Source organism: Neophocaena asiaeorientalis, unplaced genomic scaffold (assembly GCF_003031525.2).
Source record: "Neophocaena asiaeorientalis asiaeorientalis breed wild unplaced genomic scaffold, Neophocaena_asiaeorientalis_V1.1 scaffold5, whole genome shotgun sequence".
Classification (NCBI taxonomy): Eukaryota; Metazoa; Chordata; class Mammalia; order Artiodactyla; family Phocoenidae; genus Neophocaena; species Neophocaena asiaeorientalis.
This window is the reverse complement of record NW_020174698.1, coordinates 8,552,714-8,566,683: the sequence shown is the minus strand read 5'-3', so window position 1 is coordinate 8,566,683 and position 13,970 is coordinate 8,552,714. Positions and strand designations below refer to the sequence as shown.

At 37.8% G+C, this 13,970-nt stretch overlaps 1 protein-coding gene across 4 annotated transcripts in view; it reads right to left on the bottom strand.

Annotated features, from left to right (window-relative positions):
• THEMIS (thymocyte selection associated) overlaps positions 1 to 13,970 on the bottom strand; it is a 188,825-nt gene that overhangs the window by 107,508 nt on the left and 67,347 nt on the right. For all 4 annotated transcript variants that reach the window (XR_003005103.1, XR_003005101.1, XR_003005102.1 and 1 more), the window contains exon 4: positions 10,062 to 11,110. Coding sequence is in view for 1 of the 4 variants with exons in the window: in XM_024759136.1 (XP_024614904.1) it covers positions 10,062 to 11,110 (1,049 nt within the window). In the remaining 3 variants the exon portion in view is untranslated. The remainder of the gene's footprint in view (positions 1 to 10,061; positions 11,111 to 13,970) is intronic.

Sequence of the window (13,970 nt, the reverse complement as noted above, 5' to 3'; positions counted from 1 at the left end):
TAAATATCATTTTCTGAGCTCAATCCCACATTTCAATAGGAAATCTTAATAAGCTGTCTTCCAAATCCCTATACTGGCCCCCTAATAGGACTCTTCTCTCCAGTTTCCATACTGTAATTGTCTGTTTTCCTGTGTCTAATACATTAGACAGAAAGTCCACTGAGCACAGATACTGCATTTCATTCACCTAATGTGTCTCCAGTGCTTATCACAGCAAATGGCACATAACTATGGCTTTGTATCTATGGAACTAAAATAAGTGTAAACAATTACAATAATTATTTTTAACATTTAAAAATAATTATTGATATAAATAATTTAAAAGCATTGTATGTACAATGCACAATTAGAGTAACATTTAAAGAAATGCAAGCCAATAGATTTTTAAATCTTTCTCCTCAATCTTTTATTGCAATTATATAGTTCTAGTTTTCCTCTATGTATCAGTAATGTGCTTTGATTTTTCTTGGCTTATTAAGAATGTTTCCATTATTCTGAGATCCTTTACCCATTAATCCTTATTAGTCTTTTTCCTTTTATAGGTCCATAGCTCCCTTAACAAAGAAAAGGCTTCTTGTTCTCTCTGGATCTGTGTTATCACTGACTTGATGGGAAATTTCAAAATTACTAGTCCTAGACCCAGTCTTAGTTCTAGTTCCTGAAGTTTATTTCAGTTCTAGTTCCTGAAGTTTATTTCAGTCTTAGTTCTAGTCCCTGAAGTCAGTGTTATCACTGACTTGATGGGAAATTTCAGAATTACTAGTCCTAGTCCTAGTCTTAGTTCTAGTTCCTGAAGTTTATTTCGGCTAAACCTGAATTGTTACTGAAGAACTTTCTGCTGATGCTGGAAATGGCCTTAGACCTTCCCTAAAATTCTAACTTCTCAGATAATTCAAGGTATTCTCCAGCTTTTTCCCATTACTGGATCAGAAAAAAAAAAAAATCCTGAGCGCAATAAACCCACGTTTACAAGAATAACATGTTAGAAGGAACCGTCTTTTTTTTATGTCATCACTTCCCTGACATTTGACATCTTCTAGAGTATGTGAAAAGTGTTAACTGCTATAGACCAGACACACTGTTATAGGCTGGCATCTCTCAAAGACTGAACTTTCCTTAAAAGATGACATCCAAGCACATTTAAATAGATTTTTTAAAGAAACGACAGATCATTTCCAGTTGCTTTCCTTAATAAATCCTTATACATGACTAATTCTACTGAGCATTTTATATGTATAAAATGAGAAATTTGTGAGTATAGACGGGAACTTAAAAAGTGAGCATGGATAGAGAAGAGATTAAGGATTGTGTTCCAAGGCACTTGAACATTTAGATATGAAGAAGACCAGAGGAAGAAGCAGCAAGAAGTTCAAAAGAAAATTCAACCAGTGCAGCATAAGGAAACCAGGAGGACATGATTTTCCAGAAGACAAAGAAACAATTTCATAAAGTAGGGGGTATCCAATTGTGTTATTTACTGCTTAGTATCTAAATAATATGAGAACTAAGGATTGACCATAAAATTTGGCGACCCAAGTGTCACTTGTAACCACGACAATTACATACTTCTCAGCCTCAATTACCTCCCCTGCAAAAAATAACAGGACCCATTTCGTGAAGCAGTGTGAAGGATTAAGTAAGACAATAATACCTGTAAGCACCTAGCATAATATCAGCAACAGAGGAAGAGCTCAGTAATGGGCAGGAGGTTTTTTAATTACTGATACAGCCCGAAGCTGTCTGTATCATAGACCTTGCAAATTTTTATTGAACACAGGATGCCTGACAACCCTGTGAGAGAGAATTTGGCTGGAGAAGAGTCCAGTGTGAATGGAAAAAGCAGAAATGATTACAGCTCAGGGAAGAAGCTGGAACCAGAGACGATGAGGAGAAAAATAGCTTGTGTAGGGCAATTCCTATCCTTGGACAGCAAATAAAGGAACACACCTCTTATGACTTTGTGTTTTAACCTATCTCACAACTGGTAATTGCATACCTTTTAAACATTAGTTAATATTTGGAAAACATTTGAAAACAACAAACTTCCCTTAAGGACAAACGGTATGTAAAGTTTAGTCATCTAAATAAGCACAATATCACAAGTTAAAATTCCGTTCTTATCTCCTACACTATATATTGTCTACCTCCATAATTTTACAATCAGCCCTTTTACATTTTGTATCTGCATAAATAATGATAGACTTATTATACAGTTCTTGTGGTCTTTGATATATAAAATTATTCCATTTTGGCTAATTTTTTAGTCAATGGCCTTCTGATTTTATAAGATTTCTCCTAATTTTTTCCTCTCCTCATCAGATTTAAAATTAGCTATGTACTTGGTTCATAGTAGAAGTCGTAAGCGATGGCATGTCTTACAAAATAACTAAAAGTAATTTGTGTTATTAGAAGTGTTTTTCATCATGATCAGCATGACCAGGACATCATGATCATATTGAAGTTAGAGTCTGGATGAAGTATAATGAAAAATAATTTAATGCTGGTTGAAAGTTTGCCCTCAAATAATGCATTTGTATGAAAGATTTCTTTCTCTATAAATTTTTTGAAAAGAATACTAATTTTTGGAAGCTTATCTTATGCATTCTTTCAGAACCATCTTATGCTCATTTTCTATCTTAACATTTACACAGGAAATTTGGTTTGCAAAGCAAAGCATATGTTCTCATTTATGTAGGTCTGACATCAGTGATTAAAAGTCATGGTTGACTTGCAAGAAACGTATTTGCTCAAATATATAGCTTATGTCGTCTTAATTTATTTCGGGGCAAGGTTTTTATTCTAAAATAAATTCAGAACCGATAAGTATAGTAATGAAAAACTCAGATAAATCAGTTTTGGAAACTGCAAAACCAGTTGGAACTTACCTTCTCTAGCTTTCTCCAATTACTCTTTGGATTTTTTAAAAATTTTAAAAGAAAATGAAAGTAGTGAGATCAAAAAACAGCAGTTAAATATCTAGTGAGCCCACACTCATCTCAAAGATTCTAGACACTAAAATCACTATAGGGATTATAGGAAGTTGGAAAGTCAAATGCCCTCCTTTCATACATACTGTGCATCGAACATTCCAAACTGCTGATTCTTCTGTTATGGCTGCTCATTTCTAAACAGGCTATGGACATTTAAGAAAGTGAAAACTATTCTAACCTAAAGGCCAAAAATTAAATGTGAAATGATTTACTCCAAACTTCATTCAATGATTTTGCAAATCCACTGGAAAAATAAATACTTTTTAATTTACATTTTTTTGTGGAGCTAAAAAGTAATACTAACACTGAAAATATAATAATCATATATTTGCTGGTATTTTAGTTCTTGACTCCAAAGATGGGAGAGAGAAGCAAGGAACAATATTAACTAATGTTTTTCATCAGCCCTTCCTCACTCCCCCAGTGAGAGCATTCTCAGTTGGTAAAAAGCTCAAAGACGGGTAAATTCTTGATTCATTCAAGTGTTTCCAAGCAGGAGTATATTTCAACCACCCCAGAATGGAAACAATGTTCTCTGGACAAAAGCTCTTTAGAGAAAATAATTTTTTTTATAAGTTTGATAGCTTGTTCACTTAACGCTTGTAATTCCCTTAAAATCAGGCAATATTTTCTAATGTCTTACTTTAACCAATTATTTTTCATTTAAAACTCATCTAAACCATTCTTCGGCTATTCAGCTAGAAGTATTAAGGTAGTACATGTCATAACTAGAGTAAAAGTTTGAAAGTTCTGATTACCTTCCCACTTCCAAAATCACAAAAAGAACTTATTCTGTGTTTCCCATTGGGCACAGATTTCTGCCTGCAAGGTTTCAGTTGGAACTTGAGTTTGGCTAATTTTCAACTCAGCACTTCCTTTATTTATCCTTTGCCTGTTTCTCCCATCTCTTTCATTTCTTCCTACTATAGCTGGCTGTTTACAAGCTAATGCCATTTACTAGACCACAAACCACAGGCAATTCAAAAACCATGATGTAGTAATCTGCCTTAAGAACAGCTTAAATATCTGTTAAAGTATGCTAAAATTGTATCTCAAAGTTAAAATTTGTCTTTTTAAAGTAAGATCATAGATTCCCTTAACTTTCCTTGTTATTTGGATTTAAACCCCCAATTTTTTAAGTATGTCTATGTTTCACATTCTTTGCCTTTGGTCTTTGAAAATGGCTGAAATGTTAATTTTCTCTATTCACAGGGAAACAGACTTTCAGCTTCTATGTTAGACCAAGAGGACACACCAAGAATAGACAGGCATCAGTCTTCAGAATTGCAAAGTTGGTAACAAATCCAAACATGCGTAATGTCTTTACACCACATCAGGTTAACAAAAACAAAAACAAATCACACCCTTTGGGACTATATGCTATAGACAACAAATGAGTGGATGTCTCTAAAGATCTAGATTTAGCCTAGGAGTGTGGGTATCTTTACCACTTTTCAGCCACTCTGTCACACCAGATCAGAAATGAGTCTTAGCACCCAGCAGCAGCTGCTGAAGTGTTCTCTCTCCGCACTTCCCAGAAACTATTGCTTTCCTTCTGCCTTTTTCAGCTCTCACTCTAATTCTGGTACAAGGTTTGTTTTCTGCTCAATTCACAGTACCTTCCCATAACTGCCTCCCGTGCTCTTTGCCTTAATGTCTCCCATGGGTGTTCTTCTCCGACAAAATCTAGAAATTCCGGCAGCAAAGTGGACACCTGGGCATTAAATGGCCAGAGTTAGTGAAATGCAGGATTTCTGGTCCCTGATGCAGTCTCCGAAGGAGTGGAATATCTCATCTTTCAACCAAAGGTTTGTTTTTCTATCTGGTTATAGACTTTTTCATGAGAATGCAGAAGTTGCATTTCTCCTATGTGGCACTCAGAAGTCATAGCCATATATATCCACGACAGGCAAAAACCCCAGCGAGAATATGCTCTTTCAAACTATCTGAAACTAATTCTGACATAGAAACAAACCACCAGGGAAGGAGTGTCTACCCCACAACACTGCTATTTAGAACCGAATTTTAGGCCCAGCCTCATTTATTTAGTCACTTTATAATATTGTTTTCATCTGATCAAGTATCAGAATGCACAAATCTTAAAGGTACTATTTTTACGTTGCTATAAGCCTAAGAGGAAATTTGAAGGGTCTCTTGGTACATTCTCATCCCTTTTTTTTAGACTTCATACATTATTTTCCCAAACAGTTAACGAGCACATTTAAAAAACAAGAATAAAATCCCTCAATGTCAAACTTCATGGGCCTGGAAGTGTGCAGTCAATTCTGTTGAAATCCATCCCCCATCTCATCTGCCCCTGCTTATATCCAAACCACAATTCTCAAATTTCTACTACAGTTGTTTTTTTCTTATTTAGGTATTAGAGAACAGTTGACAATCTTACCTTGGAAAACAATTCTTTCTATTTATCCTAGTTCCAATAACCTGTCCTCAGACAGTCTTAATTTCTAAACCTCTTAGGTGAATGTGTAGGGCTCATAACTGACAATGGATACCTACTACAAGTGAATTTGGCTAACATTGAGTACATTCAGTTTCTTAATTAGACAGCCCGTACAACTATCCTGTTGTGAAATGCAAGAAATGATCTAGTAAAGCTAATGACACTAGGAAGACAAAAGTAAACTATATAATGAAGTATCTGATATTCTTCTCTACATATGTAATAAGGTATTTTAATAAGTTAAGTCAGTTTGAATAGTTAAACCCTGAATAAGCATCACAAATTGTTCTCTGAATTTAAAGCAATATTCCATATACAATCCAAAACCTTAGAGGCTGGTTTTCAGTGGCTGCTTCCTGCCTGCAAAGTGCTAAAAAAAGTCATCCAACCACTTCAAACGCATACATAAATTGAAGAGCTTTAATGTAGATATCAGAAGAAATATAAAAGAAATATATAAAAGGATGACATTGTGATCATAAGAAATGGTTGGTTGTAAGACTTTTCGAGTACACTATGCAGAAACTGACAGAGCATCTGTTTAAATTTCAAAAACGATCTACTAAGTGGAGTCCTACCTTCATGGTGAGAAAAATTGTTGAAAATAAGGAGGTCAGTAGGTCCGCACACATGTAAATTATAGCATCCTCTGACATTTTAAACTGATTTCAGAGAAAATATAGCTCTTTATCGACCACACCAGAAATTATGAAACTTATCATAAACAAAGAATCATAGATTCTCAATCAATTGATAAACTTTCAACCAAGCAGGAATCTCCTGACACCATTACTGACCTAGGGTTTCCTAGCTTCTGCTGAACCCTTTTCAGGGATAAGAAATAAGTTCCAACATATTACTCCAAAATTGTCCTCCCTTTCACTCTCAGCTAGTGTTGTAATGGAAAATAAGAATGCAATCTTTGCCACAAAATAGCTCTTTAAATGTATAAAATAAGTAATATCATCTAGTACCAAGTCATTCAAGTTTAGACTCTCACTCAGTTCCCTAAACCATTTACAGAAGGAAATGGCTCCTAGACTTTTTAACATCTTAACAAACAACTCTTAATGTCTTAACAAAGTTCAGGTAATCAATATTCTTTAGGAGTGGGATGCAGAACTAGACACAAGAATCCATACGGGGCCTGAAAAATGAACAAGTAGTTAGGAATTATTAAGTTGATCTGGAATCCTACATGTATGAATTTAGTCAAAGATTGCATTTGTTTTCCTTTAGTAGCTGGAGATAATAGGAAATATATGTATTGGTCTCTGGCCCTGGTTCCTGGCACCGAGCTCCTGAAGCCCTTGTAACTTCCTAAATGATAAGAGCACTAGGAACATCTTCTTTTTTAATATTTGGTCTTTGACCCCAGCTTCTGACACAGGGCTCCTAAATCTCCTGGAATTTCCTGGGTGATAGGAGTGTCTTTTGTTCTAACAAGGCGACTCTGAGTGGGCTCCTGGATGGCTCCTGGATTGGGGCTGGTCACCAGAAACACCAAGCCATAATTAGAAGCTTGGAATTTTCAGCCCCAATCCCCATTCTCCAGAGAGGGGAGAAGGACTGTAAAAGGAGTTAATAATCGATCATGCTTACATGAGGAAACTTCCATAAAATTCCCAGAAGTACACGGTTCAGAGAACTTTCAGGTTAGTGGACACATCCACACTCCAGGGGGATGGTGTACCCTAACTCTATGGGACAGAAGTTCCTGAGCTCTCGGGACCCTTCCAGACCTCACCCTTCATGTCTCTTTATCTGACTGTTCATCTGTATTCTGTATCATATCCTTTAACTGGTAAATGTAAGTAGGTGTTTCCCTGAGTTCTGTGAGCCACTCTAGCAAATTAACGGAAACTGAGGAGGGGGTCCTGGGGACCTCTGATTTGCAGCCAAGTCAGACAGAGGCTGTTGGTAACCTGAGGACCTACTACTTGCAGTTGGCATCTGAAGTGGGGAGCAGTCTTGCGGGACTGAGCTCTTAACCTGTGGGACTGAGCTCTTAACCTGTGGGATCTGATGTTATCTCCAGGTAGATAGCATCTGAACTGAGTTAAGTAATTGCAGGACACCAAACTGGTGTCAAAGAATCGCTTGCTGAGGGAAAATTTCCATGCATCTGGTGTCGGAGGTGTTGTGAGTGTGGCAGTAATGTGAGAGTAAAGGAGAAACATAGGAGGAGGACTGAAGGTTTTTCCAAGCAGTAACCTAGATGAAACGTTGCTGTTTTGTGAGTTTCTCTAATAAAACACGCAGATCATTTTCATTTGACATTCTTTCAAAGGGCATTTTAAATGTATTAAATTTATTGTTTTCTATAAATGGTTTCTTAGAAGTTTAGGATTTTTGATCTATTCCTTTCTGATTGTAATAGGCATCTACTTTTTTATATCTCCAGACCTTCACATACTGTTATTTGAGACATATTTCTATTATTTGAGACAACTAGTCCTTATTCCCTTCCCCACCAATCCTGGCTGTAGCTGGGGCAGCCAATGAATTGACTGAACCAAGAGATGGGCATGTGATCCAAAGTCCTTCCCTTTTTAAAAATTGGAACTAAACAAAGAGATTATGTTCTTCTCTAGTGATGAAAATACAAGATGCAGGAACTGTTAGAAGTAATGTCCAATGTGTGATGAAAAGGAAGACCCACTCTGTCTGTGTTCTAGATCCTGTTTCCAGTTGTCCCTGAAGCCTAGCTGTATACCCTGAGGTTCTCCAAGGGTACCTGAGCTACTACTTTCATTAAAAGGAAAAAGGGAAAAAGAGCCACTTTGCCAGCAAAACAAGTCCTCACTTAAATACAGATTTTTCTATCTAAAGTTTTTATTTATTCCTCCCTCCCAATTTTATGTCCTATGTTAGCTTTCTACTGTTGCTGTAACATAAACTTGGTGCCTTAAACAATATGAATTTATTATCTTGGAGTTTTATAAGTCAGAAGTTCAACAGGAGTCTCATTGACTAAAAGTAAGGTGTTAGCAGAGCTGTGCTCTTTTCTGGAGGCTCTAGGGGAGAAAGCTTCCTTGTCTTTCTAGCTACTAGAGACCATCTTCATTCCTTGGCTCAATGATCCTTTCCTCCATCTTCAAAGGTAGCAATGCTGCATCTCTTTAAAATTCTTCTGTAATCACATCTTTCTCTGACCCTGACCTTAAGTGAGAAAGATATTTTAAGGACTCTTGTGATTAATGATTAACTTGGACCTACCTGAATAATCCAGGATAATCTCATCTCAAGGTCCTTAATTTTAAGTACATGTACAAAGTCTCTTCTACTAACCTATGTAGCATATTCACAGTTCTGGAGGCTTAGGTATAGACACCTTGGGTGGGGGTGAGAGGATGGGGGTAGAGGGATGGGACGTTATTCTGCTTCCCACTAAAAATGACAACAGCACTCCATCTCTCACATCATTCAATTCAGTATTAAAAATATATTAAACAGGAGAAGCCAGGCACTCTGCACATTAATAGCAGCCTGTTAATCAACATTATTTGGAAACAGTTGTTTAGTTTAGTTTCAAAATGACTCCTTCAAAATTGATTTTTCTAGAAAGGAAATTTCTGCTGGTTTTATCTTTTCCTGAGATTGAGTTTGAAGATGTTTACTGGATTTCCCCAGCATACAATCAGAATTCAATCTGTGAAATGTAGAATTAAATGTATTTCCATACCCACATCCTTGAAGTCTGAGGCTGCTATCATTCCTGAGTATACAGAGTAAACACAGCATCTCTCTTTGTTTTACTAATTGCTTTGTTTCCCCAAGCTGCTCGCACAACATCTGCCAGGGCAGAATGCACTATTTCCACACACCAGAGAACCACTGCCTGCCAGATAAACAACTTAAGCTCCGTGGTGTAAGGGCAAGTGCTTTCCAGGCACTCAGCAGGCAGTTTTCAAGAGGCAAAAACTTTAAGCAGAAATGAAGCTGAAACGCCTCCCCTCCCATCTTTAGAGTGGTTATGGAGTTGTGGATTCTGCGATGATCTCATACTGCCTGCAATTTTATTGATTTTGTTTTTCAATAGAACTGTTAAAGATGACAGTTCTCAGACAGGCAGAATGTGGGCAGATGCCCATGTTCTCACACAGTTCTGCCAAGATATTTTTACATCTTTCCACACATAAAACGAAATGAAGACATGTGTTATAGATGCATGCTACTGGTACCCCCGCCCCCAGAAGAAGGGAGTTGATTGTGTGCTTGTTTCCTGGATGAAGTATTAAAACAACTCCACCTAGAAAAAAGTGAACAGCACTTCCAAAATAAAAGAGGTTTGCTTCGGAAGCACCTTATAAGCCATTCCTAATTACCAAAACACACTGAAACAGCAGTTTGTAATCATGTGTCATCCCTGCTAGTTCTAATTCCTAAACTTCTTGTCACATCTACTGGTTAAGCATCAAAATACAAAACACTATAACAGCTTAGGCTCTGTTGATGTTCAATCATCTACTGTGCACCAGAAAGGCTCATTTCAAATATGGCATGAAAGGAAGAAAAGTAAGCAAAAACTAGACTCAGAAGAGACTTGAAATAACTTGCCCCCAGAAAAACACTCAAGAGGAAAAACTGCAAAATCATAGCCTTACCTTGGGAGACTTGGGCAGACCCACTGTCTTTCCTTCTGCTAAGTTGAGCAGGCTTAACTTTGTTTCCTCCACAGAGGGATATTTGGGAGGGCGAGGTGGGGGGTACGAGAAAGAGTTTTCATATCTCCGCATCATATAATACTGTTCTTCAGGGATCTCTTCAACCAGAGTCTTGACTAGAAATGATCCTGGATCCCCAGACAAATTATTAACTAACTGAACAGTCATATTCACGCGGCCAGCAGGAATTTCCCAGCACTCCTTGGGGTTGGCAAAGTCACTTATGAGTAGATAAGAGTCTGTGATAGCTTCCTCCAGCCGTAGTCCTGGTGTAGCAGCCAAAATGTCTTCTTCAGTGAAAAGATCTCTCACAGAAACCTTCACATTGAAGGGCAAGTGGAACTGTGCACAGAGCTCAGAAATCTGGTACTGCTTCTTATCATGAATCACTTCTACGAAACCTCCTTCCATGTACAAAGGGAGCAGTGCTGCCTCATAGGATTTTTTGAGGATTTTTTCACAAGCCAGAACGTTCACCACTTTTTTGATCCCTTCACAGAGGACTTCCGTCGTCTGTGAGTGTTGCACTAGAAACTGGTCCCCGGCAGATACAGATGACAGCTCGTCATGGGGGGAATGAAAGGCTTTGGTGGCCACCACGTGGAGAGGCTCCTTTTCACTCTTTGCTATCTCAAGGTCATAGGGGGTTGGGAACTCCCGAGGTCGTCGCTTGAATTTGCCTTTATAGCTAGGGGGGATCAAGAAGTGTCTTTTAGGAAAATTGCTTCTAATTTCTGAAGCTAAGATCCTTGATGCCTGGCACTTTTTGTGGATCACAATGGTTTTCCCAGGTTGTAAAACGTTTCTGGGTAGCTGGTTTCCTTGGGGCGCTTCTATGACTTCAGCCACTATGGGGAACTCTTTACTGGTCATTTCAAAAAGATCTTGTGTAGATAACAGCTGAAGAAACCAGTTGGAATCATAACTGTCTGTAATGTCTTTGACTTCAACATCTAAACTGGGGAGGATACGGACTATATCCTTTCTAACTGGAAAACAAAAAACCAAAAAGACATTTTGTGTATCAAAATGTTGCTCTGAAGTAGTATTAAAATCACTCCAAGGGTACCATAAATAAATTTCATTAAAAAAAATCTCAGATGCTCATGATATAACATTTCTTATGTATGACTTTCCTTTTTTAAATTTAAAAATGAAATAGATGGTCAATAAAAACAACACCCATAACTCTGCCTACTTTTAGAAATAGACATTAACCAGTATCTTGGAGCCCTACAAACCTCACCAAAATCACATCCTCCTCACTGCAACCTAAGAGTAATCATTCTCCTGATTTTGGTGTTAACCATTCCCTTGCTTTTCTTTGTAGTTTTATCATACATAACATACGTGAATATATGTGCACGTGTTTAAATGTATATGTGTGTGTTTTTCCAGAAAACTTATTATATCATTTTAGGTCATGCTTTTGAGGTCCAGATATTGTACATAAAATTATCTTAGAAGAAAGTTTGGGTACTCCAAGTAAGACTCTTCCTGCATAAGGCCCAAGACACATTCTATATACAAATTCTATCCTGTGGGATATAACCGTATTGCAAAATCTTGGGATATAAAGTACTCAAGATTAATATACGGAAATGGATATCAAAATGCAGTCTTTTTCCAATGTGAAAACTATTTCTTTCTCCGCTGGTGCTATATTAACATCTAGTTAGAAAAGGAGTGGCATAGGATGGGTTACAGTCAAAGGAGCCACTCAGGAACCCTAGATTTGCTGGTAGAGTGCTTACCAATGTATTCTTTGCCTAATGTGTCCCTGGGGACTAATGAATCTCTGTATTCTTTCCAAGAGCCCACTGTCTCAGAAGTCTTTCTTTGAGACTACAGAGACACTTAAAATATTGTCCTGAAATCCTCTGCTCTCCATATACTGTCCCACATAGTATCCTTATAAATGGTCTTGCATTAAAAAATAAAGTTATATGTCAATATCAACAGGATTTTATAATGGTTTATATTTTCTTGACATTTTCCTAACACTTAATGTTTTATAGCCTTTTCACAATCTACCATTGTTTCCCAGTATATCTAGCCACCCGTCTGTCAATATTCTTTCTTCCCTGTATGCTTTTGAAAATTAATAATTTGGAAGATTTAGAAGACAGAATGTTTCTCTTACAAAACATTACCTATATTATTACATTTTATATTACTGTTTATGCAGCCTCTGAAAACTATAATTTGTGTCATATTACTTGCACATGCTGTGTAACAGAGTTCCTAAAAACACAGTATGAAATTGCATTATTTTATTTTCTTGAACATAAAATAGAGAAAAGAAAAAACCGATGGTTGTCTATAGGCTGAAGTTCAATAAAAATTATAAAGATTCTCCATTAAAAAAAGAACGGGGTGGGGGGAACGTTAAAAAAATCCTTTACCAGTTCATTTTATAAAGTTTAGCAAACCCAAACCTTTGAGATTGTTGCCACAGGTTTCCCTGAACCCCAAGGTAATTGTAGAAACTTTAAAATCACACTTATTTGAATCAAAATGAACGGTGTTTAAGAATTGTAGAGCTAGGACTAGATGGGTTCATAGACTCAGGTCATTTCTCAAGTTGAGGGAACAACTTGACACTGGTAGAATAGATGCCATTAAGGACTTTCTGAGGGCTTTAAATTGACCATAGGGACCCTAATGCAAGCTAGATCCCAGTCTGTATTTCGGTACAATGGGTACGGTGGGGAAAGAATTGTCTCAATAACTTAGGACAACTTTATTGCCAGAGAAAGCCTCCGGGCCAGGCTATCTAACTTCTGTTAAATTTTTATGTACCCAATTCCTGACCTATCTTCAGTACTTCTATACCAAATTCACTGAAGATGAATCTCATCCTACTTGATATATCAGCAGCATTTGACAGAGTACATTAGACTCTTTGCTAGAGTTACCTCACTTATTTCCTTCTTATCCTATAATTCTTCTCAACTTTTTTTCTGGTACTTCTCCTCTACATACCACCCACTCTCCCCCCCGCCCCACACACACCTTTTAATGTTTCTTCGTTCTCCTCCTTTCTCTGTCCACACTCACACCCACATGATCTTACACAGTCTCATGTTTTTAAGTACCATCTGTATGCTGATGACTCCCCAACATGTATCTCCAGCTAAATAATTCTCCTGCACTCCAGATACCTATTTAAGATCTCCACTTGGCTATCTAATAGACGTCTCAAAGTTAACATGCTTAAACCGAAATTCTGATCTTCTCAACCCAAACCTCATCTACCTGTTGCTCATTCTCCTTGTTTGGTGCAGAAATCTGAGACATCCATAGCTTCTCTCTCTTTTTTCCTAACACTCAACATCCATTACCTCAGAACTACTCTGATCTAAGCTACATTATTTCTTGCCTGGTTTATTGCAGTGGCTTCCTAAAGAGACTTCTTACAGTCAAATCTTTCTAGGGAAGCCAGACAGTCTTTTTAAATGTTAAATTGATCATATCTTTCTCCTGTTCATAGCCCCACAGTGGAAGTCCTTTTCACTTCAGTACAAGTGAAAGTCCTTACTGAGGTCCTAGGTATCACGTTGATCTCATCTGCCACTGGGTTGCCTCATTCTAATTTACTGCTCCCTCCATGACCTCCTTGTTGTTAATCAGGTTTTCAAAAAGCCTGTTTCGGGCTTCCCTGGTGGCGCAGTGGTTGAGAGTCCATCTGCCGATACAGGGGACACGGGTACGTGCCCTGGTCCGGGAAGATCCTGCATGCCGTGGAGCGACTGGGTCCGTGAGCCATGGCCGCTGAGCCTGCGCATCTGGAGCCTGTGCTCCGCAACGGGAGAGGCCACAGCAGTGAGAGGCCTGCATACCGCAAAA